At 37.6% G+C, this 24,239-nt stretch overlaps 2 protein-coding genes across 6 annotated transcripts; one reads left to right on the forward strand and one right to left on the reverse strand.

The window, feature by feature from the left end:
- Positions 1-78: 78 nt before the first annotated feature.
- LOC137977771 (splicing regulatory glutamine/lysine-rich protein 1-like) lies at positions 79-11,726 on the reverse strand. Of its 4 annotated transcripts, none has more exons than XM_068825103.1 (6): positions 11,615-11,726; positions 10,195-10,465; positions 9,448-9,545; positions 5,194-5,277; positions 2,034-2,271; positions 79-299 (listed from the first exon to the last, which is right to left on the reverse strand). In XM_068825103.1, the coding sequence occupies exons 1-6, from the start codon at positions 11,690-11,692 to the stop codon at positions 124-126; spliced, it is 945 nt and encodes a 314-aa protein (XP_068681204.1). In that variant the 5' UTR covers positions 11,693-11,726; the 3' UTR covers positions 79-123. The 4 variants fall into 4 exon arrangements, with proteins under 4 accessions (XP_068681204.1, XP_068681205.1, XP_068681202.1 ...); XM_068825104.1 differs by lacking the exon at positions 79-299 and adding an exon at positions 738-856 and having other exon boundaries at positions 11,615-11,725; XM_068825101.1 differs by lacking the exons at positions 79-299; positions 2,034-2,271; positions 5,194-5,277 and adding exons at positions 5,774-8,241; positions 11,206-11,241 and having other exon boundaries at positions 11,615-11,716.
- A 39-nt stretch (positions 11,727-11,765) lies between these two features.
- LOC137977772 (ribosomal protein S6 kinase-related protein-like) lies at positions 11,766-23,047 on the forward strand. Of its 2 annotated transcripts, XM_068825105.1 has the most exons (15): positions 11,766-12,332; positions 13,873-13,908; positions 14,509-14,556; positions 14,775-14,843; positions 15,621-15,693; positions 15,798-15,905; positions 16,221-16,261; positions 16,376-16,403; positions 17,793-17,882; positions 18,065-18,153; positions 18,963-19,073; positions 20,698-20,799; positions 21,236-21,297; positions 21,378-21,420; positions 21,761-23,047. In XM_068825105.1, exons 1-15 carry the CDS (start codon positions 12,069-12,071, stop codon positions 21,917-21,919), a joined length of 1,323 nt encoding a protein of 440 aa, XP_068681206.1. In that variant the 5' UTR covers positions 11,766-12,068; the 3' UTR covers positions 21,920-23,047. The 2 variants fall into 2 exon arrangements, with proteins under 2 accessions (XP_068681206.1, XP_068681207.1); XM_068825106.1 differs by lacking the exon at positions 20,698-20,799 and having other exon boundaries at positions 11,794-12,332; positions 21,761-23,035.
- Positions 23,048-24,239: the final 1,192 nt, after the last annotated feature.

Consider the following 24,239-nt stretch of genomic DNA (forward strand, 5'->3'; position numbering starts at 1 on the left):
CCTGAATGATCTTTAGCTTTAAAATCTTTATCTCTCTCATGAGACAGACCAGTTATATTGTTACTGGGTTACCTCAGTTTTTTTCCCACTCCAGAGCAGTTTCCTTTTCTGTTGTATCATAGCCTACTGGTGAGGGTTGACAACTGAAGGGTTTATGTAGCTTGGCAAATTCAGAACTGAAGCTGCTGCCTGAGCTTGTTTTCTCATAGTCTCAGCTTGTGCTGCTAATTTATCTTGAACTTCTTCAGATGTCAATGCCCGTGCAGGTTTTGGAAGGCTTTCTAAGCCAGTGGACGAGGCTGCAACAACATATGCAACGGCTTTATGCAAATAAAAAATAATAATACACTCTACAAGTCTGATCTTGACATTTTCCTAAAGGTGATATAAGGCCCTGCACTCTCCAAAAAAAAAAATCAAAACTCTTTGTGCTGTCTCACAAAGATCATTAAAGGACAGCTAAAATATTATTTTCTCTCATTTGATCCATGATCCCACTATAAATCCACAGGCTCAAAAGTATACAAGGTTAAAAAACACGGATAATAGTAAATTAATGTTTTGATGGTTACATGTACAAAGTAAATGGGCTCGTTTATGCATTTCTGTTATGAAAAGTAGACAGAATAATACTAAGAGTTCATACCTTTTACAACATTTTCTTATCCCTAGAAGGAGAGCCGGCTCGATCATCATGCCTGTCTCTGTCTCTATCTCTGTCACGATCATAACTTCTGTCATATCTCCGATCTCTAGTCCCAATCCCTTCCTCTGTTGTCCCTACCTCTGTTTCTATCTCGCTCACTACTGCGGCCCCACCGCCGGCTTGAAGAATATTCACCACTTGTTCGGCGATCTAGAAATGCGCAGTATTAGATTTGAATATATTTGGTTTAAAGGGCTACTATGATCAAAAACCACTTCGTTTTTTCTTTAGATTTTTAAATTTACACTTGACTGGAAAAAAAATTTGAGCTTTGATTTTATTTAAAGGCTGTTTACTTTGAGTGTAAGTTTTGAATTTCACACTCCACCATTACTCATGTTTCAAACTGACCACTTGGACTTCAAGGGTTTAGATCTAGGGAAAATTGACATCATTTGCTCACAAGTGTACAATTTCAGTGTGTAAACACAGCTTATTAATGGTATACATGCAAAACACGAGTTTTAAAGTCTGAAAGCCAGAAACTCCCTTGTTGCACATTAATTCAGTTGTGTACACATGCATTGCATTCTTAAACTATCGAGTCTTTGATGTCAGTTTCTCCTACATCTAGCTCTCTCAAGATTTTAATCAAACTGACCATTAAATAAGGAAATTCGAGTTAAAATAAACAGTGTCTTTTTGAAATAAGGGCTTAATACTTGGATCACTTAGTGTTAGCTAATATAGTTTTGAAATCCACAGTATCACTTTAAGGTTAATTCAAACTAAGAGGATTGACAAGCTTCAATAGGCTAGTGCAAAGTATTCTTCTGAACCGCAACCTCTGCATATCTGGCAAAAATTTGAGGCCTCTAACTGAATAAGTTTTCTACCTCTCTTTTTACGGGCTCCTTTGGGGTGACGTGTATTGAATTCAAAGTAAATACAGTAGTTTTTGTGCGGTTTCTTCCCGAAAAGATAATTGAATTTGACAAGGACATAAATATTCCCACACCATTGAGTGTTTTATTTACATTAACAATGAAAGAGGCAGAACCATCTGTCATATCACTTTCGCTAATTAGATTAGCAGATTCTGATCTCAACGGTTACAGAGGAAGCATGCAGTTATTATCTCGCTCTATCACTGTTCTCCCGGCTAGGCTTGCTTGCGTGACCTAAGTGGGCGGTTCGACTTACCGGTACTCAGAAAAGAATGCAAGTGGTCTACAACAAGGGATCAAGGACAAAATAGTGTACTGTTCCAAGGATGGATGGCATACATGTATCTGTGGCATCTATTACTATCAAATGGATAACTTTTGAGTTCACTTATCCCAGACAGATAATACAAAGAACATAACCACCATCTGCAACATCACACCTCTTGAGTCTCTTATTGGGCTCCTCCTGTAATCCCTCTTCCTGCGTCTGTCAGGTGATCTGGAATCTCTCCTGTCGCGTGACCTGCTTCTACGTCTCCTTTTATCTGGAGATTTGCTTCTCCTGTCTGGTGAAGCTCTGCGTTTAGGAGATTGGCTTTCCCTTTCGGGTGACTTTCTAGGCTTCACCTCTGAATCCTGTTCTTGCCCATCTTTATGGGCACCAGTATGATCCTTTTCCTAGAAGGATACAGTTGCAACCTTCAGAAAAATCAGTTAGTATGTTGCACTGGAAAATGCTTTGTTCTTAAGTTGTCAACTTTTTAAATGCAACTAGAATTGTTTATGAAAAGCTGACGTTTCGAGGGTTAGCCCTTCGTCGGTTAGCCGTTCGTCATTCGCTCCGACGAAGGGCTAACCCTCGAAACATCAGCTTTCCAAATCTTTCACGGTGGTTATTCGACCTGTACCAACTCGTTTGATAAAATCAATTTCTGTTTCAATCTCCCACCGACGCAGTACCACAGTTTCTTTGGAAACTACAATTTTGTAGAATTGTTTATGTCCAATTACTCACACAATGGTTGCAACAGAAAGTTCAAATAGAGTGAAAGCCAAAGTTCACTAAGTACCTTATTCAAATAGTAGTATTGTTGCAGGTGGAACTCATCCGTAACTATTTGAAGGTGGTTCAGCAGTGTCTGTACTCTCATCGACAAAGATATCTGTCATCAGAGTGGTCAAAATATTGTGGACTCACAAGGTAGCAGCGTACATACAACATTTTGACCAGTGTGATGACAAATATTGTCAATAAGAGTACAGACAACACTGAACCACATTCGAACAGTTCCACCTGCGATATTACTATTTTTGAACTTTGACTTTTAAATTAATTTGAACTTTCTGATGCAAGCATTGTCTACGACTTTCTTGCAATCTGATTGGCTTATTTCCCAAAATGGACATTTCTGATTGGTCATCCATGTTTGAGGGTTGAAAAGGGCATTGCATGACACATTGACAAGAGCAACGTTATCTAGACTCTTTTGACTCTATTTGGCAATGGCAAATTAGCCAATCAGATTGTGAGATTACAACTAACTGTGGTCATAACAAAAATAGAGGGACACAGAACCAAAACAGATGGAAAAAAAATATTAAGCTATAGGGTACACTATATAGGTGTAACCTGAGCTACCTGAAAGCTTACATATTATTTTACATACCAGAAATAACATAGCATTACAAGGTACAGGCCTTTACAACAACAACAACATTTATTACATACAATACTAGTTACAGTGAAAAGTTTGTCCACCCAAATTTAGCAAGGCTAATCGAGTTGGGTGGAGCAAAGATAAAATACTTAATTAATATATTTACAATGACAAAGATTACGAAAGGAAATAATCATTATTAAGACAGGAGCGATTGAATGTTTCTATGATAAAGATGTGAGGTACTACAGTGGAATACAGATTGCGATTCTAGTTAATTGATTGCTGATAATCTTAAGATTCAATAATATTTAGCAAAAAGGTATACTGTAGATGAGGGCTATCGCAAATATCAAGTTAACATTCTTTTGAATAAAAGAACAGAGGAATAGCAGTAGTAGGTAATTCGTTAAATGCATTTAAAGTGATTAATTTAATTTAAGACCAATATCATTTGTCAAAATGCTTTATGTTGTTGTTTTTATGTTTATTTTTTCACAATCTAGTTTTTTCAGGTTAACACGCAGATATAACATGTCTGTGGTACAGCTCTACAGAAACACAGGAAAGATAATAATGTCTCGAAAAGTGCAGGTCAAGTGGGATAAAACTGATTTTTGATGGCTGTTAAAAATGCCTTCTACTGGTTTGCAATAAAGACAAATTTATTAGTAATATGTTGGTTGTAAATATTATTTTTAACAACAAAACATGAGTGAAATGGTACAAGGTGGTGCTGGCAACCTTACTTCAATATTGGAAACGTGTCAGACTCTTTTGTACAAAAAAGTACTTCCACCATTATCAACTTATAAAAAAAAATTGTAAAAAAAAACACAACAAAAATACATGTGAATACAATTCATAATAAAACCGGTGGCCTGTCTTGATGCCATATGCAAACTCTCACAAGTTAAGCCTTCTAGATTTGGGTGAAGACTCTGAAGGGTAATTGCCTGTGTTAGTGAATTTTCTCCAAATGTTTTTTTTTATTTCCTCTATTTTTTGAAGAATGGAACTACAATCACTGTATAGTCCATTTTTCTTATCCCACACAGCTTGACATTTAAGTGCATAGAAAGCTTTCAAGAAATAAAAAAAAAAAGAAAGTACGATTAGAGCTCCTGTTCACCATGAAATAATAACAATACTGTTCTTGAAGCAATTGCATGAAAGAAAATATTGTCTGAAAGATTGCCTTTGTTCAAAACTAAAAAAGACACCTAAATATTCCAGTGTGTTGGAAAAACAACACGAGGGACAGCCCAATAGGCCACCTTCAAAAATACTGTAATACTCTTTGTTTGCCCTCGAAAAAGTTTGCATAAGCATTGTTTCCAAATATGAATGTGTCCTAACCCTAACCCTAACCCTAGACTTCATTTTGATACTTATAAGGCCATAAATTACGACATTATCCAAATTTAAAATGCTGGACAGCTTTTCAGTTGTTGAAAAGGTTCCTGTGCTTTTCGTAACCAGGTTTTGCATTTGAGATTTTATGTACCCAAATTTCCAATTTGCTCCCAATTTCATTATAGGGAGACCTTGTAAAAAAGACAGAAGTGTAAAAGACCACACTTTGTGACTCTGGAGAAGTGCATTGATTCTACACTGGTGTCCACAGTTCTCCCAGTTATAAGAATCTCACAAGTTATGGAAGGAAATATCTCAAAATGTACAAAGGAAAATAAAAAAATGCACATAGTACAGCTGACTCCACGATAAATATTCATTCAAGGTAAATAATTGGCCACAACTTTGCAAACCGCAAACTATTCACCAATGAATTTCAAAGCAAGCCTCAAGAATGAATCATAGGCATCCTGTACACTGTACTCAAACCATGATGATGCAAAAACTGAAATTCAAAGCACAGACCCCTATACAAGTACTACAGACCAATCAAATAAATGAATAGGATTTGTTTAGTGACACTCACCTCAGAACCACCTTTTTGCCTTTGTGAATGCAAGTCGCGACCAAACTCATCAATATGGCATCCTGTGTCTCGCTCATTTGTAGACTAAGGCAATGCGAGTCATCAAAGAGTGTTAAACTCAAATAAAGCAGGCAACCACCCATGTACAAACACATTTACATGTACATGTAACAAGCAATAAAGTTGGTTGTCATTTTATCTTAAAACTTCATATAAACAATGTGAGTCCACATGTATCTCAAAGTAGTGTATCTATCCAACACTGGCTTTCTATCTTCCGAAATGCAATGATATTAGGGCATAATTCTTTCAATATGAATAGTGCAAAAAGTATTATATACAAAAATGACTGAAAAACTAAATATGGATTCTCTCGTCTATTAACAGCACAACAAATGTACTGTATGAACATTCTAAGTAGGGTACCAACCCTCCCCATTAACAAAAGTGGGGTTGAGTTGGGCAAGGGAAAGGGTTTTTCTTCTATGATGGGAGCCAATCCTCTAAAATAATATCAAAACTTTGTACCAATAATTATTCAAGCTAAGAGTCCAGTGCAGTCTAAACTCCACAACATTTCAACAACAAAAAAACTGACAACTTTATTTACTTCACAGGAAAAACAATTTGCATCACAATGAATAAGGCTTTGAGGTATTTTTGAAGCCCATTACAAACCTTTCATGCAACTAGAAAATTAATGTTTTTCACCTCTGTAAATAACATCACTACGTTGTCACTATGTTTAGCTTTACATCTTTCTTCATGTTTTAGTACACACACTGGAGAATTCTAAGGCAGTCATAGACTACTTAGGATTTTAACTACAAATCTCTCTACAAAATTCTACCAACTTTCAGAATTACAACACCACTTGAAGATGAAAGCCACAACACACAAAACAAAAATATCTACAGAAGTCACTGCTGTAATAATTTGCGACACTTTTCAGTCCCTGGTTCAAAGGTGTGGTTCGTCAACAATTTCCTTTATGTGCACAAAACAAGATCAAGTGACATAAACTTGCTTTAGACGCAAGTCCAGACAAGATCAGAGGCAGTATATGCAAGCATGTACATGTATTGATCAAAATGAGCAAGTCTATAACTTAACATCATCATTCTCTTTTATTTTTTGCTGAACCCAATGTTATAAAACAATGATATTGGTTCATGTGTTTTGCTATGCATACATAGAGTTCAATCACTACCTAGTTGCTAAAATCTCACCCTTTTACTGGCAGCATGTGATTGTTCTCTAAACTTTCCATGTTCTGCTGCTTAATCTTTAACTATTTTTTTACATACATACATAGTTTACACAAACATGCATTTCACTTGTCTTTTGAGTCTTATATCCTTTGGAAAAACTGAACAAGAAACTTGCTTGAGATACCTTTGCTTTTGTAACTACAGTACCTCATAATGCTATCCTGTCATTCCTGACATTAGTTTAGTCCTTTTAATGGAGAGATGGGTTCTACATCAGGGTTTGTGCTGGATTTTGTATACAAAATTCCAGGAGTACTCAAGCAGTTTTCAAGAATCAGAAATTGAGTTTTCAAGGAGTGTTTCGGTGTTTTCTTTGCTGAAAAGCCTACCTTGATATTCTTTCCCACATCCTGCAAGTGTAAGACAAGGCACACACAGGCACCTTAATTTTTGCATTTAATCTTTCCTCAGTCATCAAATTTGGGTTCAATTTTTGAATTGTCTTTTCAACTTAGCACGATGCAACTTTTTTCAAGGGCTTTTCAAATGCCCGTGAAGTCCAAAATCAAATTCCAGGGGTTTTCAAGGACTTCAAAGAGTAGCACAAACCCTGTACATGTAACAAAGTGAGGTTAAAAAGACACAGGTATCATGCTTTCCTACATGTGATGGGAAATTTTAAAACAGCTATGTACTAAACTATATGTATTATGCATACTGTAATCATCTACAAACAATTACCAGGCTGGACATTTTCAATAATTATTGGAAATGTCCAAATAAACAATAGGCATAATACAGCTCAATAAAATGAACTGAAAACACTTAAAAAATCTTTTAAAAAGTCATTTGTGGCATATCATTGTTCTTCAGTGACATTTTTGACATCTTTGACATCCTCCTGGTTGCCACTAAGGTTGACAATAGAAAGGTCCAAATTAACGACTCTTACAGCAGGATCCTTGGTTCTGTTTTGAACTCTTGCTCTATTTCCCCTCCTAAGATATTCATCAATTGATATAACACATTTCTGTTTCCAAACTACGTCTTGCTCTGCTTCAGATATATTATAAAGTTTAAATGCACAAAACTTGACAAGATCAAGCTTTGCACTGTCAAGAGCCCCTTTTCCTCTTGTGCCCGAGCAATTCTTGTTCAACATTTCGTCTTTTGTAAACAACACTTTAACAAGGTTTACACTGAAGTTTCCAATTGAGCAGCTTGTTTTCTGAATCCTTTCAGCCCAGGCCAACAGATCTTTGGTGCGATCATTATAACCAGAGCTGTTCTCAGGTATATCAACACTTCCACTACTGCCATCACAGTTAAGATTGCCAGAATTAAGCGCTGTTATCATAGGAGTGACAATTACTACACTGTCATTTGAATCCAAGGGAACTCCACTTTGGCAGGCCACACTTTCTTCAACAGAAACTGAAGAGTTTGTAGAATCATTAGGTTCTGTTGTTTTTGTGGATGTAGTCAGCTTCTTCTTAGTTTTTGAGCTCTTCAGTTTAGGACTACTTTGCAATGTTCCTTGACTAGTGTCCCTTACAGTGTCATTTGTTAAATGTGAAACAGATTCAAGCACACTTGGTTGCAGATTTAATTCACTGTTATGCAAGTGTTCATGGTCTAAGGTGCCTCTTACACCATTTACCAACCTTTTCAGCCCAGAAACGGCTTGTCCTGATTCTTGTTTTTGTTCCATAAGCTTTAACAGTCTGTCCTGATTTTTCAACACCTTTTCTTGATTTTCTAGGATCTTTTCCACTTTCCACAACAGTGTTGTCAGGTGCCCATTCACTTCAGGCCCTAAGTCCATCATGTGAATCAACTTCAAAGAAAGATTAGCAGTGTCAGGCTGAACTTTACAGCTACCAAAGAGTCTTTGTTACAGATGAGAAATTAAGTCTTGCATTATCCAACAACGTGCAAAGAATAGAGGTATTTACTTGTTGCTAAACAAATGAGGTACAGTACTGCCTTAAGTAAATTTTACAGTTTCAAACTTTTCAAGTCTGAAAAAAACGATATTGATTTTCTATCAAGACATGCATTCCACAACACTCATCCCAGTACTACATACATGCAGAAATAGTATTGTGCGAAATTTGTCACAGAGTCTTTGGCCTGAAAAATAAGCTTCACTATTTTCCTGTTCCTTGGTAATATACATGTATTGGTACTTTTGATGCAAGAGTATGGGTGCAATGTCTATTAGACAGACCAAAATGTCCAAATAACTTGTCTGAATTGCATTAAAAATTTTATTGATGAGTTTCTTTCTTTAACGGTAAATGCTGAAACTTTTATTTTTTCATCAAGCACCAGTGAGAGAAAAAGTGTAACTCTGGTTGGACAAAATAATACCTTCTTCAACTACTAGTATCAATAAAAAAGTGCTTATTACACTGTATACACCATTAGATGACAGGTTAGTTTTCTTAAAGGAAACTCTGCAAAGTACTCTGCCTTTCAACAAGGGCTGGTGAGTGTGACTTTGTTCCATGCATGTCTCTGTGCATTTGTTTTCAAGACTGTATTGTACCTACGACACAACCTCCACGCAGTTATGACATACCATAAATGCTCTTATAAGTCCACCTCTAAGAGCCCCAGAATTAAGTCCTCCCCCACACTGGGGCTTATTAGAGCGTTTACGGTAGTTACCTGGCGGTGTGTAACACTACACAATAATAATAATTATTATTACATATTTCTCATAATACTACTGTAACTGTCAACTGTAAAATACAGTAAAGATAGTGTTGTCTTAGCAACAAAAAATATTTGAGTTTAGCAGCACTTTATCTTGTTAGAGCATTGGACTGCACTGGAAACAGCTGGATTCAAAGGACACTAACTCCAATATTCAGGGTTTTTTTGCACATAAGGGTAATTATTTAACCATTATAACTGTGATTTCATGTTTCATGAAAATCTGCCTATCAAGTGGGTTAAGATCTGGTCATGGTCTACATAGGAATACATGTAAAACATTAAAAGTGTTCATGCAATGCTACTCTCAAATGTCACTCACATTTCGTGGACTAAAACTTCTCCTTCTTCTTCTTCTAGGACTTCTGCTCCTGCTTCTGCTTCTACTCCGGCTACGACTTCTGTGGTGCCTGCGCTCACCTTTGAAATAGAGAGAGAATGAAATCAATGTGAAAACTCGTCACGTTTTCATGCGATAATGAAATCAGTGGGCAGTATGTCTAATATTCAAGGTAACTTCTGTGGTTACTTGCAAAAGATGTTACTTACATGTATTTATGTGCTTCAAATGCAAACAAGTTAACCTTGTCAATAACAACTCTATCCTCTCTTTTGGAACTGTGAGCATTGCAGTCTTTTTAAGCCACTTTAAATGTTGCGTTTTCAATTCACTTTAGACCATTCAATGATATTCAACAATTTGAAGATTCAAAGAGAGAAAATGACTTGTTTGGAAGTTTAAGGAAGTTTCCCAACAGCTTTTCAGAGAGTTCATTAGGCATTGGGGATCGGAGAGTTTACACGAATATTTTATCCTCAACACTTTGAACTGCTTTTCTCAAAGCCTTCTAATGGCAAGTGAAAAAAACCCTGCGCTTTTCCCAAAACTTTCACCTCTTTTCTGCAAGGCCTCCAACAGGTAAACTGTACAGCTGTACCCAAACCTAAACCATTACTGTTGGCCACAAAATGTTCTTTTCAAAATGTTGCAAAATTGTGCTAACCTTCCATAATATTCAACTAGCTGGTTAAGAACCTCTCTAATTAAACAGAAAAGGGGTTGCTTTACCTCTGTAATCTGAATTTCTATTTCGTTTGCGAGAGGATGGAGAATTTTCAGGAGACTTTTCTGGTGATTCTGACACAGATCTTTTGCGATAATTTCTTTGATTTGCACTGGGGGAGTCTTTCCTTTTACATGGCTGATCTGATGCCTCCTTTGTTTTCTCTGGTGCCTCTTCATGTTGCTCAGTTGATAACTGTGGTTCATTGACCTCACTTGACAGTTCATTCTCCATGCTAACAGTAGTAGAAGTCAGTAAAAACTCTTGTTTCTTAACCTGCCAACAGAGAAATCAAGTATTTTAAACTAAAGACCTGCTCACTAATAGCCCAGAATTGAAAACATAATTAAAGTAACAGACACAACTTCACCCATGCTTAAACAGGTTTCAAAAATTGTGCCCCGATCAACTTGAAACTTCAACATCCCTCCCCTGCTCCTGGTCGGATTTGTTGGTCATACACTACTAAAGAACAATATTCGTTGACTCCTGTCGTCTTTAATAAAGACTTTTGAAGACCTTTTTTTTGTAAGCCAATCGCTAATAGATGCTATATCTCTTCCTTTAGACTCTTCTATCTGGTCCAAACATGTGTTTTTAAGCTGTTAGCGACTTCAGCGCCCGAAAAAAAAATCATTTGAAACCTGACACTTCCGGTTCAATTTTCCCTACCCCACACAGGAGCAGGTCAAGTTCCCCACTCCCCAGGCACAGAAGATAGTCAAATGCCTGGGGTTTGCCTGGGAAGGGGGGGATGTTGAAGTTTCGATTTGATCGGTGCATTAATTATTGTGTTAGAAAAAGCCAATTCACCAAATCAACCATAAATTTTCAATAACAATACGTAGTACTTTAATAAATCATTCTAACTGAGATCCTGGAATTCAATCCATTGATTTAACTGTAAAACTATCCGTGAATTATGGAGAAGTATCTAAATTCGCTTGTTTCAAATTTTTGAGTTGGGTGTCAACAAAAAACCAGTCAAGAAAATTGAAGGCAAAGTTTAGCCCTACCTGTCTTGAGAGTTTGATGTTTCACCAAAAGTAATTCTAAATTGAAATAAACCATTGAATACTGTCACTCAAAATCCTAAATAAGCTTAAAGGTAGTCGTTACTTTTCATTCCCCGAGCTGTAAGGTTTCTGAATTACAATCAAAAGAGATTCAATGATCTTAAGCCCAGTTAATTAGAATGTAAGTGACACATCCCAAACAAAGGCCTCAAACGAACCTTTGAGCGAAATAAGTTTCAAGTTGTGTACAAATCCAACATGTGTGTCCACATCAAAACTCAAATAAATTATGCATTCAATAGACACAAATAAGTTTAACAACCGAAGCTCTTTCAGGGAAAAATCTCTTATTTAACAGTACAGAAATGTTAACTGAAGTTAAATATACCTGAAAATAAAGTTTTTTTACCTCTTTAGAAGCTATCTCTTGATGAATTTTGCCTTCTTCTGTTGAAGAACTAGAATCGTACCCTGCCAAGACGTCCATGTTGGCTTCACACTTTCCCGGATGAAGAATACTTCACTGCCATATTTGGACATTACCAGTGCCCAACCTCTTTTCACTCTAAACGCGCCATAACATAAAAATATACAAATTCTATCCATAGCGATCGCCTCAAAAATATGTCAAGTTGCATTGGCGTTTTCTTTTAAAATGTCATTCGACTTGCTTCGCTGCAACTATAATTTCTGAAAGAGCGGAAGCAAAATTCACTGGAACGAATTTCAATTTTTGGGGATAAATTTAAATTACTCAGAACGTGCGAACGTTTCGACAAGACAAAAGTGTAAACAATTCAAAACTGGCGGATGCGTGCGTCTGGTGCGTGTGGTCCAGTTGATGATTTACTTGTGACAAAAAAATGGGTAACACACAAGGACGGCGCTCATCCCATCAGAAAAAGCTTCGAAAAAGGCCTCACAGTATAGCAGTGGATAAGCCTGAAACCTGGTCCTCTTCGAAATATGCAGAGTTGCAGAGAGAAAGTAGACATGGTTCACTTCGTCGACGGTACTCAGAATCTGGAAATTATTCCTACAAAACTCCGTGGCCATTACCCTTGAGTGAAGCTGTCTTTTTGCCGGAGTACGACTGCAAGCAGCCTGTCAAGATCAGTGATTTTGAGGTGTGTTGACAGATCACAATTAAATTTTAAAACTTATCGTAATGGCAAATGTTCAGTTCTTGAATGCGAAGGTTAGTGTCAATATGAAAAAAATTCGTTTGCTTATTTGGCACCTGCATGATCGTGATCGTTTCCGCACTTTGCCAGCTTTTCAAGACTTTTAACATCCTACCAAAATTTATTTGGCTTCTGAAAAAATAATAATCGAAGAATGATAACAAATTTGAAGAATCAGTATGTTCTACTTTTTCTTGCCCTTTAAATTTAATAGCCTTGGAAACTATAGCTATTAATTAAAGTGAAACCACAAACCAGAGGAGGCATTGTCGTTCCTAAAGCTATAAAATGTCCCGCATTAAGGGAACCCTACATAAATATTTATCCTTGATATTTTTTTACAAAATTTGTAATATAACTAAAAACAAAAATATGTCCTGTATGAAAATATGTAACCACAACAAAACCTCAGGACGAAACAAGGAATTGCATTGTGCTCAAATAACCACAGAACAGCATTGTCCGAAGCTTTCAACAACCTTTGTAACTGTACAACTATATACAAGTGATTGCTATGAGGGAAATATATTGCCATTTCCACAGCAACTAAACTCAACTTTTTATAACGTTAAAGCAATAAATCACACATGCACTGAATGTTCTTCATTTCTTTGAAACGAACCCGGATGTTCGTAAGTTCAACTTGTTTTGAAGTATAAAGGCGAGATGTGATGCCATGATACGATGATAATTCACCGTCCTTCCGGAGGAGAGCTTGATTAGCATACAAAAGGAAAAGTGCAAATAACCGCAAATGTTTGAAACAATGAAATACGATCTAAACAACTAAAGTACTTTGCATATTATCACAGGCAGCCCAAGCTCACGATGCGAGTAGTTGTTATTCTTTTAATCTTTATGCGAACGTTCAGCGAGTGAAACGTAACATGTTTGCCACCGCTCGGATCGAGCTGAGAAGCGAGATGACAATAGAAAAGACATCAAGACATTGAGTTGAGTCATTTTTATTGCAAAAGTATCTAAAATTTAGGCTAAAATTTTTTTTCCCCCATACAAACTTTAATAAATTCAAACCGTTGTTAAAACAACAGCTGCATATGCTGCAAGGCGAGAGTCACGTTTTGCGTAATCAAACTCGGTCGTTATGTAATAGTAGATGTCGGCGGCAAACATGTCTCGTTTCACTCACTGAACGTTCGCATAAAGATTAATTAAAAGAATAACAACTACTCGCATTGTGAGCTTGGGGAACCTGTGGTTTAGCTTTTAATAAAATTTACTTTTTTTAAATTGGCTTCCTGCAAATTATTTGTCAGTAAGGCACAATAATACTCATAATGCTTCAGAGTTTACGTTGTCTGATGGGAAGAGGCATAAAAAAATCTCTCTGTTTCAAAAAGTTGTGATTGTCTCATGTCGATTAGACTATCCTTTCATTTTATAGAGACATAACGTAAAATGCTCAAAGCATGATCGATCATCTGCAGGTTTGGTTATAATTTTTTTTTCATATTTATTTCAGATCTTGGCAACTGTTGGAAAAGGTGCATTTGGTCATGTAAGTTTATTGTCCTCTTATGCTTATTGAGAACTCTACAGGAAGCAATTTTTAAAAAGAATTTGGACTAAGGTGCAAGTTTGCTTTCCTGTGTGTGGTCATTCTCTATGATGAAATTATTTGCACAGATGAACATTAATTATTTATGGTCATAATTTGTTCTCCAAATCTTCCATGCATGGAATAAAGCAACATACATGAATTGATTACTTGAAAATTATAATTTTAAAAGAGGGAAAAAAACTGTGCAAGAAAGTGTGAATTTAGCAAAGTAGTGTTTCAAGGTTTGAAGTGGATAAGATTGTATTTTGTGCACCTCATCTTGAAGAAATGGCCTCAAATTTACCATAGATAAGTCATAATCTTGCAAAAAATCCTTTGATGTGTTTCTCTTATGAGTGAATGACAGGGAATGTTTTACTAAGGCATGAGTGAAGGGAATAAAGAATGATTTCTATATAGTTATAGCCAGAGAATAGTATTTCATGAAAACTCTCCTTTCAAGATCTTCATGAAGATATTCGAAGATTTTTAAAATCCAAAGTAAATCTTCTAAGGAAGTATTTAATTAATATATTTCTTATTACTTTTCTCTTTAAGGTACTGCAAGCAAAAAGTAAGCTGACAAACAAACCATATGCAATCAAGGTAAAGTTATGTTTTAAATAGCTGTTTTGTAACTTATTGATTTGAAAAATTAATTATTCAAATTAATCATTGATTTATACAACATTTAGTATCTTGAAATCCAAAGGAAGAGGGAGTCAGTGGGTGTGTGTGGAGATGTGAGCTTGGTAAGAGAGAGTTTGAAAATGTTGTACCTATAAATATGTGATGCTTGGTCTCTTTTTCCCTATTACTGCAAGGTTCTTAACAAGGCAGAAATAATCAAAGAAAATGCTGTGGAGCAGTGCAAGGACGAAGTGAATATTCAGGTTTGCTTATGAGAGTAATTAAAAATTCACCGAAAAGTATAAAAAATGCCCAGTTTATTCAAAAAAATATTTTAAAGGGGAAGACTGGCTGACTTGAAATTTTTCTTAGGTGAAACAGTTGTTCCAGTAAATGAAAATAGGCTGCCCTTTTTGGGGGGCAAACCTTTTCAAAAGTTGGACCGGATCAACTTGGATCACTCACCTCAGATCGAGCAAAAAACAGTTTTGTAAGCCAAAATAATTCGACATTTGTGTAAAATTCCTCAAGGTTACCTTAAAGATTAGCACTAGGGTGATTTCTCCAGGCCTTATAATTTTTTACATTGATCCGAGGTGCACGATCCGAGTTGATCCTGTCCAACTTTTGTACCTGCCTCTTATTTTGCAAACGTACAAGAAAACTATGCAAATGTCACTTGAGGCCTTAACAAGTGGTTCTCTTCCTGAATTTTTTGACGTTATGTTGACAAATATGGAAAGGAAAGCTTCTGGAGACTTTTCACTTAAAAATTGGCGAGATTACTCAAAAGCATGTTGTAGATGCAAGATCACAAGACATTGCTTTACCAGTGCCTAGAAAAACCAAATGCTTCAATAATTCTTGAACCTTGGTTCTAAAAATATTTAGTATAATATTGTTTCTGGCCAAAGGTTAGCATTGATTTGATAAAGAATTAAAAAAAAAATATTGTTTCAGCATTGGTAAAACAATGACCTGCATGTGACATCTAAGATAATCCTGCTAGGCTAATTCCACCATACTGTTAAAATGTGCAGATCAAACTGGGGAACTTTCCTTTTCTGGTTAGAACTTGGTATACATGGCAAACAAAACACAATCTTTTTATAGGTGAGTTTAAGGTAATTTCAGGCTTGGCTTTATACATTTTGTTGTCATTACAAACATCTTTTTGTATTTCTAACAATGCTTGCAACTTTCACATCTCTTTGCAGTTTCAGACTTTGTTGATGGAAGTGATCTTTATACACTATGGAGACAGGAAAAGAGGCTGGATGACATGACAGTCAAATTCTATTCTGCCGAATTAGCTGTTACACTTGGTAAGAGTTGACTGAAAATTAGCATCTTTTCTTAGGTTAGCTTGCATGATGTGAATATTTGGTCTTTCTTTGCTGTCTAAGGGCCGATTTACACGGTACGACTTTGTCGCATGCGACAACGGCTTACGACAAGCCCACGACATGATTTACGATTGTTGTGTACGTCAGAAAAAATGTCGTAGCATTTTAAAACATGTTTTAAAACGCTGCGACAATCGTAAGTCATGTCGTAGGCCTGTCGTGAGCTTGTCCCATGCGACAAAATCGTATCGTGTAAATCGGCCCTAATACTCCCCTGTTTATTGATTGTTGCAGGTTATTTACACAAATCAGGAATAATCTACAGAGATTTGAAGGTGAGCCTGTTTATGTAGTCCATCTCATACTTTGATCCTGATAAAATCTATGGGAATCAACTTTCATTTCCGTTAAACCTCATGTGCGGGCTGGAATGTGTTTTTCTTTTTTAGTTGGAGAACATTCTTATTGATGAAGAGGGTATGTAATATGTTTTTGAGTTTTGGTGGTATCAGTCCTATTAAAACATTGAACTGTCAGCAAGAACATTTTCCTAACTACCGGTACATTTTCATTTTGTTTCTGAAAAGTGCAACTAGTGATCCCCAAATCAGATTGTGTTTATCTTTATGCGGGTGAGACTGGAATGGGGTTTTTGTCTGTAAGCGCATGGCTTATATACCACGTGCCAACCACGCGGACAGTTCACTCATGTTTACGTGAAACTTGACGGCAAAAGTGACCACGTGACCATGATTTTCCCGCCATTTTCTACGTTTGCCGGCTGCCGCTTGCCGTTTTTGCGTGTGAAAGTAGTCACGTTTCCCGTATACGTGAAATATTCTTCTCGTTTTCTTCTACATAAGAAGCTGCTTGCAAACCATTTTCCGATACGTCGAAGGGGGAAAAATTAGGTTTCAAGGTTATAGATCGTTCATAACTGTCTCCTTGCCGCAATTTTCTTCATGAACTCACTTTGACTCTGTTGACCGACAAAACAGCTTTCATCGGAACTCTTGAAATTTGACGGGTAAGTATTTTCATTTTATATAGCGTCTTTTTCTACAAACAATGTTAAAAAAGACTCCGAGTTTTTGTTTTTGCTTTTTAGTAACTAAATACTCGAGTTGCCGTGGGTCTCTCTAGTGATGCTAAATCTCTCTGATATCACCAAAAAGTACGCTCAAACAAAACACTCTAGACTTTCATTGCTAAATTTTTTAGTGAGTTATAACTAAAACATATACTCGAAGGTTTTTCAATCATAGTGTGCTTCCTTAGATCACCGAGATCAGCGTCTTTCTCTCGCATAAGTTAGTCGTTAGACCTTCCTCCCCCGCCTCGTCTTCAGTCCTCTCCTGGAGCCTTTTTCTGGAAAGTCCCGAAAACTTTTCGGGCCCAAAAAGCCATTTGTGAAATTGCCTACCGCTTGTTTTGAAAAGCCGATCTTTTAACATGCTTTCAAGGGATTAAACAACAAGAAAATTAACTGTGAAGTTTGACGAATTAAATGCTCTCCGTTCTTGAGTTACGAAAGGAATTGTGACACCCAAAAATGGCCCTTAAAATTTCGGTACTTTCGAGAAACGGCCTCCTGGTTCAATCTTGACCGAGAACCTTCGTTTCGTTTTAGCCAGTTTGTTATTTGAAGTCTGTTATTCAAACTGTAAAGTAACAAAACTTTGCAAATAAATAAGATAAAACAGATTTTCTAGCAAATCGAAAAGGTAACGTATCGCGCAATATTCCTCCTAATTTTTCGCGAAAATAATTTACATTGCGCAAGTTAGAACGATATTTTGGTGTCAGCGTTACTCTTGAGTGAAATCCAGTGAATGTATTGATGAATATTTCTATTCATAACTTCAGGGCACATAAAACTCGTGGACTTTGGTCTGGCCAAATTAGTGAAGCCAAGGAAAAGAACAGGAACCATTTGTGGAACATTACAGTATATGGGTAAGCGATGCATGAGTACATCACAGTGTAAAGGCGCAGCACTAACTATAATTTCTCGTGTTTGAATTGGAAGAGATCAATTGATCACGATATAACGATCGTGTATAACGATCCTTGGACTAAAAGGTGCGACTGTTAGTTTGATGATCATCTTATTGTTGTCTTCTTGTCGCATTTTGTAGCACCTGAGATTCTGAATGGTGAGAAATATACTCATGCTGTTGACTGGTGGAGCTTGGGTATAGTCATGTTCACCTTACTGTCTGGAAAGGTAACTGTGAATACTTCGGTCAAACTAGAGTGGACGCCTTTTCAACGCGTCTTTCTATGTGATTCGGTGATGTGATGATATTGCCTTTTATTATATAAGCACCAATGAAATACCAAGTGAGCTTTCGCGCGAAAACATGATATAATCACACGCGAAAATAACATGTTATCTTCACTCGTGAAAAGATCACTGTTGCTATGGTTACATATCAAAATCGCGCCTCTCGATCCATTTTGTGGAATGATTTAGTATTTCATTGGTGTTTATATAATAAACAGAATATTACATGGCCGCTTGGAGATACGAAATTTCTCTTCTCGTGTTGAAAACTATTTCACTGGTTCGCTGCGTTCACTCGTTGAATATTCTTCAACACTCGAAGAGAAATTTCTTATCTCCACGTGGCCATGTAATATCCTCTATTTCCGATAGAGTTAGGCTTTATAGGGCTAGTTACAGAAACTAGCTACATAATAATACATTGCAAGAATTGTCGTCAAATAAAAGTAAACGTAGAGAATTATGTCTTAAAAGAAGCGAATTTTTTGCTTGATTTCTGGTGATAATATTCCCATGTATATAGCAATTTAAAGCGGTGATAAGACCATGAGGTCAATGATGATGGTTTTTGGTGTCATTTGGAGCCGGACATATGTAAATTAAATGTTTCCCATCCTTATAGTTCAGCTGAAAATGTAATGCGAAACTTGCATACAATTCTTGATTTTCCACGCTCTTGTTTATTTCGTTTTCACTTTTTTAGTTTAACTATGTTTAGTGTTAAATGAGTTTTGTGGTTTTGATTGTAGTACCCATACCCAGCGAAGCAGGACCACTCCAGTCAGCATAGCGTGGTCACTGAATTGGATATCCATTTTCCATCAGATTTTTCACTTTATGCTGTTAGCATTATTGAAAAGGTGGGTGCAGTGTTACTGCTTTGTTATCATTGTAGAAGAAGTTCAAAAAAACGACGACGCGCACGTTTCGACGCTATCTTATCTTATTTAAAACCGAACTTCGGATATCAGATTTCCAGCATTTCCATTGGCTCGCCGGACACAGACTATCAGTTCATGTACCTGCTGTACCTATAGTATGGTCAAGGAACACTTCAGCAATTGTTGGCTTTCACTCACGTGATCAACAGCTTCGTTTTTCAACGGAAACAAAAGAAAGCGTTTGCATAATAATAGAGTTAAATTCCCGGAGGATTTGGTGGGGGCTCCAACATGGTCGCCGTTTCTTTATTTAGGGGCTCCAACATGGCGGCCGTGACGTCATGTGAAAACCGAGAATAAAGCGAGCTGAAAATAATTTTGCAGCTCTCAGAAAAAATGGCCCACAAAAGCCGTTTTGGATTGGAATTGACCGAGGCAGAAATGGATGCTTTAGTCGACAATACTACCCCCGGGAACACTAAAGAAGAGTTGTTGATCGTGGAATTTTTAATAAAACAATTATTCTACCCGGGCTTGCTGGATATAAAATTATTATAACCGACTCGGCGCTACGCACCGCGTTAGTTATCAATCACTTCATATCCAGCGCGCCCTCGTGGAATGATTGTTAAATATCATATTATACTACATCTTTATTTACTCTCTTATTAGAGTAACTTGGTGTAGCTAATAAGGAGCTTAAGCGCGCGACGTTTTTGAGCAGAGCCACGGACGGCATCCGGCTTTTAAAATTCTGGGAAACACTACTGTCCTGGCATCCCGGAAAGTTCACTTCCGGTTGCCGTCCGTGACTCAAAAACGTCGGTTGCTTTAAAAGCTCCTTAATATCTCCGAGAATTTACCCTCCCAGCCATGATACACGACAGAGGACAGACCACAACACCGGGAACTCCGTGCCTTACTCTTTGCGAATAGCGTGGGGTTTCTTGTACGTCCCACAGGGCTATGAAAATTGAAGGGTTGTGAGACGGGGCCTACGATTTATCGTTCTTGTCCGAGAAGACTAGAGAGTCTAACCATTTGCAGATTTCACTACAAAGGTAAGGTTAGGGTTAACCTTAACCCTAACCCTAACTCCTCAGTGATTTAAAGACCCTTCGGGAGTGTTAGTCCGACCGGAGTCGAACTCACGGCCTCAGTCCCGCATGGCAGCCCGGTCGGTGCTCAACCAACATGAGCCACCGGTGCGAAATATATTATAACTACTAAAGGCACAATAGATGCAATAACTGGCTTGACTTCTCTTGGTTTAAGTTCCTGTTCAAGTTGTCATTGTCATCACCTGCAAGGGCATCTGGTTTCTGTGACTTGTTTTTCACCCGCCAAGAGAAGAAATTTTCGGCGAAGAAAACGACAGCCTTAGATATGTGTATAGGCGTCAAATGCATAGAGACTCTACCTTCCTTCAGCTCCTTTCACTTCTTTCTTCTTCCATAATTGCGTTGCGCCTAAACTACATTTCATTTGTACTTGCGTAGAACGTGTTGGGGATCTTTGCAGTTCTTGCACTGTAAGGGAAAAGACCACTGGCTTTTGTTGGTCCTAAATTTGTGCATTTTATGAATAATCTGGTCTTTGATAGCTGCTTCAGAAAGATCCCGCGCTGAGATTATCAAGTGTAGACTCCTTAAAGGCAGAGAAATATTTTGAGGACCTTTCTTTTGAAGATGTGTTGAAGAAAAAGGTTAGTGCGGCACTTTTAACAAGTCGCAACTTCCTCTTTTTAAAAGCGCCGTAGTAAAAGAGTAGACTGTTACAAGTCTAGAATCATCTTTGAGGTACTGTTGGCTTACGCTTAATTATTCACAGCAAAGTTGACGATGATGTCAGGTTTAGTGAGACTGAAACCTAGTGATTTCCATGTTACAAAGCCCCGAAGAGCGATAAGTGTGAGAGAAATTTGTCATTCAAACTTCTTTGTTTCTCGAATGTTGTGACCCAATTTTCGCACCTGTCGCAAGTCGGGCTGTCGCGCGCTTCTCACGTCATGCTTGTCGTTCGCGCTTCACCTTTCGCGTTTCTCTCGCTCGTGGCCGATTTCGTGAGACCTTTAGCAATGCTGTCGCTTTGGAAGTTACTAGTAGCTAATGCAAGCCTCTTTTGCATTGTTTATTCTACAGAGGTCCCCGATTACTGAAGAGAAACTTGAGACGTTACGGCGAAGAAGTGTCGCATCAAGAATGTGAGTGAGATTTTGTGTGTTTCAGTTAAACATGTCGGTTTTTAAGAGAATTTTTTTCGTTTTTTTCGTATTGTCTTTAGGGAATTCCCAAGGAAGTTGGATGTACATCGTCGAGACAAAAAGGTGATTTTCTTACTTGACAATCTAAGGAAAAAGAGATTGCTGCCTAGGTCTTTGAACTTCGAAACAATATCAGTTTTTGGAAGCAAACCCTAAAAGGTGTTGAAACGTGTTCAAAAACGATGTTTTGCACTTATGTTCGCAACATTGCTTTCGCTCGTCTTCAAGTCGAAACACTTGCATCTACAATATACGTCCCGAGACACTCTTTCTAATATTAGCAGGCCTTTAAGATGTCAAAGTTTCCTGCGCCTCAGTTTTTCGGCTAAGTGAAAAATTTCAAGAGCACGCGATAAGAAATTTGAATGAAATTTGTTTTATTTCCCATTTTTGTTTCCTTTAGCCGCGTCCACTGTCATGGGCAGCAAGTCCTGGAAGCTTTTCAGTGCAAGACAAAACGCATATGGACTGGCTGGTGGCTGACTTGGGAAGCCTTCACACTCTTAACCTCGGCAGTAATTCACAGGATGCTACCGGAACAGAATGTTTGGTGACGTCATAAAAAGGGTCAGCGTTTAATTGAGCATTCGTATCAGCTGATCATGACGGCCCAAATCTTAAATTATCGCTGTCAAAGCTTAACACTTTCGTTGTAGCCTTACATGTATTTGCATGCCAGTTAACCATCAATACAACCACGAAATGCACTTTACAACCAACTAAATTTTCGCCCACAAAACATGGATGATTTTAGCTACAGAAGTTAATTTATTCCTTTGACCATATTCTTTGATGAAAAAATCCTGGAGGTTTTTCTAATTACAGCACTTCCAGTTGAAGTGAAAGAGAGAACTAATATAAAAGCAGATTGCTAAATATATTTATCATAAGAAACTTAACAGAGTACATGTATTTCCAAAGATGCTATGAACAGAAAATGTCACCTAGATCACATATAAGAGAGACAAGAGTGACCGCTCATTCTTTTCACGTTCAGTACCTCAAGCGCAGGCTAAAATACCGATGACAGAAGCACATTATACGGAGCGAATCCTCAGGCGTTTGAAGCTTTCCAGCACGCAACTGTGATCTCTAGGACTCATCCATTGCATGAAAGAGAGCCTGAAGGATGACAAAGGACATTCCCTACAGATAGCTAACCACCAGACAGTTCGAACCTCCTCCTCCTGCAAGAGATTTTGAAAGGTACAAGCATTGGCTACTGAACCAGATGCTTGGCCTCCGACCTTTCAAGAGATAATCGGGGAGAAGTCATCATTCGACATCATTACGCAACCCAGGTGAGGAACAAGAAAAAGCGTGCTGCATTGTCCTCCCCACCCTGACTCGTTTAGACCAAGTTTACCAGGAACTGCGTTACAACCGCGGCAGCTGGGTCGTGCCATGACCAATCAGAGACCAAAACAGAGCGCACAGGAATAGTTCGCCAATGCCAATAAGTGAACTGATTATGATTTGAACGAGATGATATACGAAATGAATCATAGCTTTACTTGATCACTTGATTAATATGATTTATAATATAACAGAAGCAATAGATGTATAATATCATTTACAAGATGTAACGGAATAAGTTTAATGCATCTAGGAAAACAAATGAATTACCAAATTTAAGTTGTTACGCTGTTGAATGACTATAGCAATTAAAAAAAAATTCTTTTACGCACCAGTGTGCTCAATGACATGTCATCTTTACTGATAACCAATCATGCCCGTTCAGTGAGAAATGGGCAAGGGAAGAGAAAAAACACTTTGAACGGCTCAAGTTTGTTCGAGATCTTCGGGATTAGCCAATCTACGCAAACCAAAATTAGAGCCAACATCAAGAGATCATCGTCGTGCAAAAACTCCGTTATTGAGTAAGTGGGTCTGGAAACGACAGGAGAAATCATATCGCCTGGAGAGGTTGAAATCGCGATGATAACACAAAATGTTCTTGGTTTACCAAATGTTTCGTGAGTTAATAACTCTACTTTTCTCTTGACGTTGTCCGAATTCCTAAAACAACATTGTTCTCTGATCTTCAGAAAAAGACTTAAGATTTGAGGAGACGTTTAGATGACAGAAGGAAAGGCCTGTTGTCGTAGTAGCGGTTACCGTAGATTTAGCAAAGCCTTTGATTCCATCAGTGGATAAGTTGAAGGCATATCGGGTCGGCCTTTAATCACCTTTCTTGAAATTAATATCTTCTTTTATTAAATTCTCAACCTCGGATAATGCAATTCTAGCTTTTTCATTGGTTCACTGGATCTCGGTTACCAGCCATTATACCTGCGTTTGACCTTATAATTATATGGAAATAAATGCAGAAAATGTCGCTCAGCATAAAATTTTTGGCGCTCGGAAGTCACTTCACTTCCGGTCGTTTCTTAAACTTAAATAAAATTTAGCAAAACCGAAGGTTGAGAATTTAATAAAACAATAATTCCATTCGCCCTTATTGGATACGAGATTGGTAATTGCTCTATAAAACTGTCACTGAAATAGTGTATGCTGATGGTACATGCATGGTAGATTTTTCGCTGATATCTCCCTTACTGTTCTGGGCCGGGTTCCTGACAGGTGTAATAACTCTAATCCAGGGATAAATGTGCCTTATTTCAGGCACATTTATCCCTGGAATAGGGTTATTACACCTTTCAGGAACCGGCCCCAGGCTGCAGTTTATAATGAACACTATACTATCTTGTACTATCTTGTGAGTTCGATCATAATTATCTACAAATTAACAACTGCATGGGACCGTATACCTGTGAGTGTGGTTGTGCTTCAGTTAAGTGGCAGCAAAGTAGAGACAAGGGTCAGCTCAAGAAGGCATACACCGAATCATCGGCTGTTAGTTGTGCCAACTAATGTGATTT

This window comes from Montipora foliosa, chromosome 11 (assembly GCF_036669935.1).
Source record: "Montipora foliosa isolate CH-2021 chromosome 11, ASM3666993v2, whole genome shotgun sequence".
NCBI classification, from domain to species: domain Eukaryota; kingdom Metazoa; phylum Cnidaria; class Anthozoa; order Scleractinia; family Acroporidae; genus Montipora; species Montipora foliosa.

Bases quoted from the DNA above. Each gene is read 5' to 3' on its own strand.
- LOC137977771 (XM_068825100.1), bottom strand. From the start codon at position 11,692: ATGGACGTCTTGGCAGGGTACGATTCTAGTTCTTCAACAGAAGAAGGC. The intron at 10,466-11,614 runs GTAAAAAAACTT...CTCTGTTGGCAG, and splicing joins AAGAGATAGCTTCTAAAGAG to GTTAAGAAACAAGAGTTTTT. The intron at 9,546-10,194 runs GTAAAGCAACCC...TCTATTTCAAAG, and splicing joins TAGAAATTCAGATTACAGAG to GTGAGCGCAGGCACCACAGA.
- LOC137977772 (XM_068825105.1), top strand. From the start codon at position 12,069: ATGGGTAACACACAAGGACGGCGCTCATCCCATCAGAAAAAGCTTCGA. The intron at 13,909-14,508 runs GTAAGTTTATTG...TTTCTCTTTAAG, and splicing joins GAAAAGGTGCATTTGGTCAT to GTACTGCAAGCAAAAAGTAA. The intron at 21,421-21,760 runs GTGATTTTCTTA...TGTTTCCTTTAG, and splicing joins TACATCGTCGAGACAAAAAG to CCGCGTCCACTGTCATGGGC.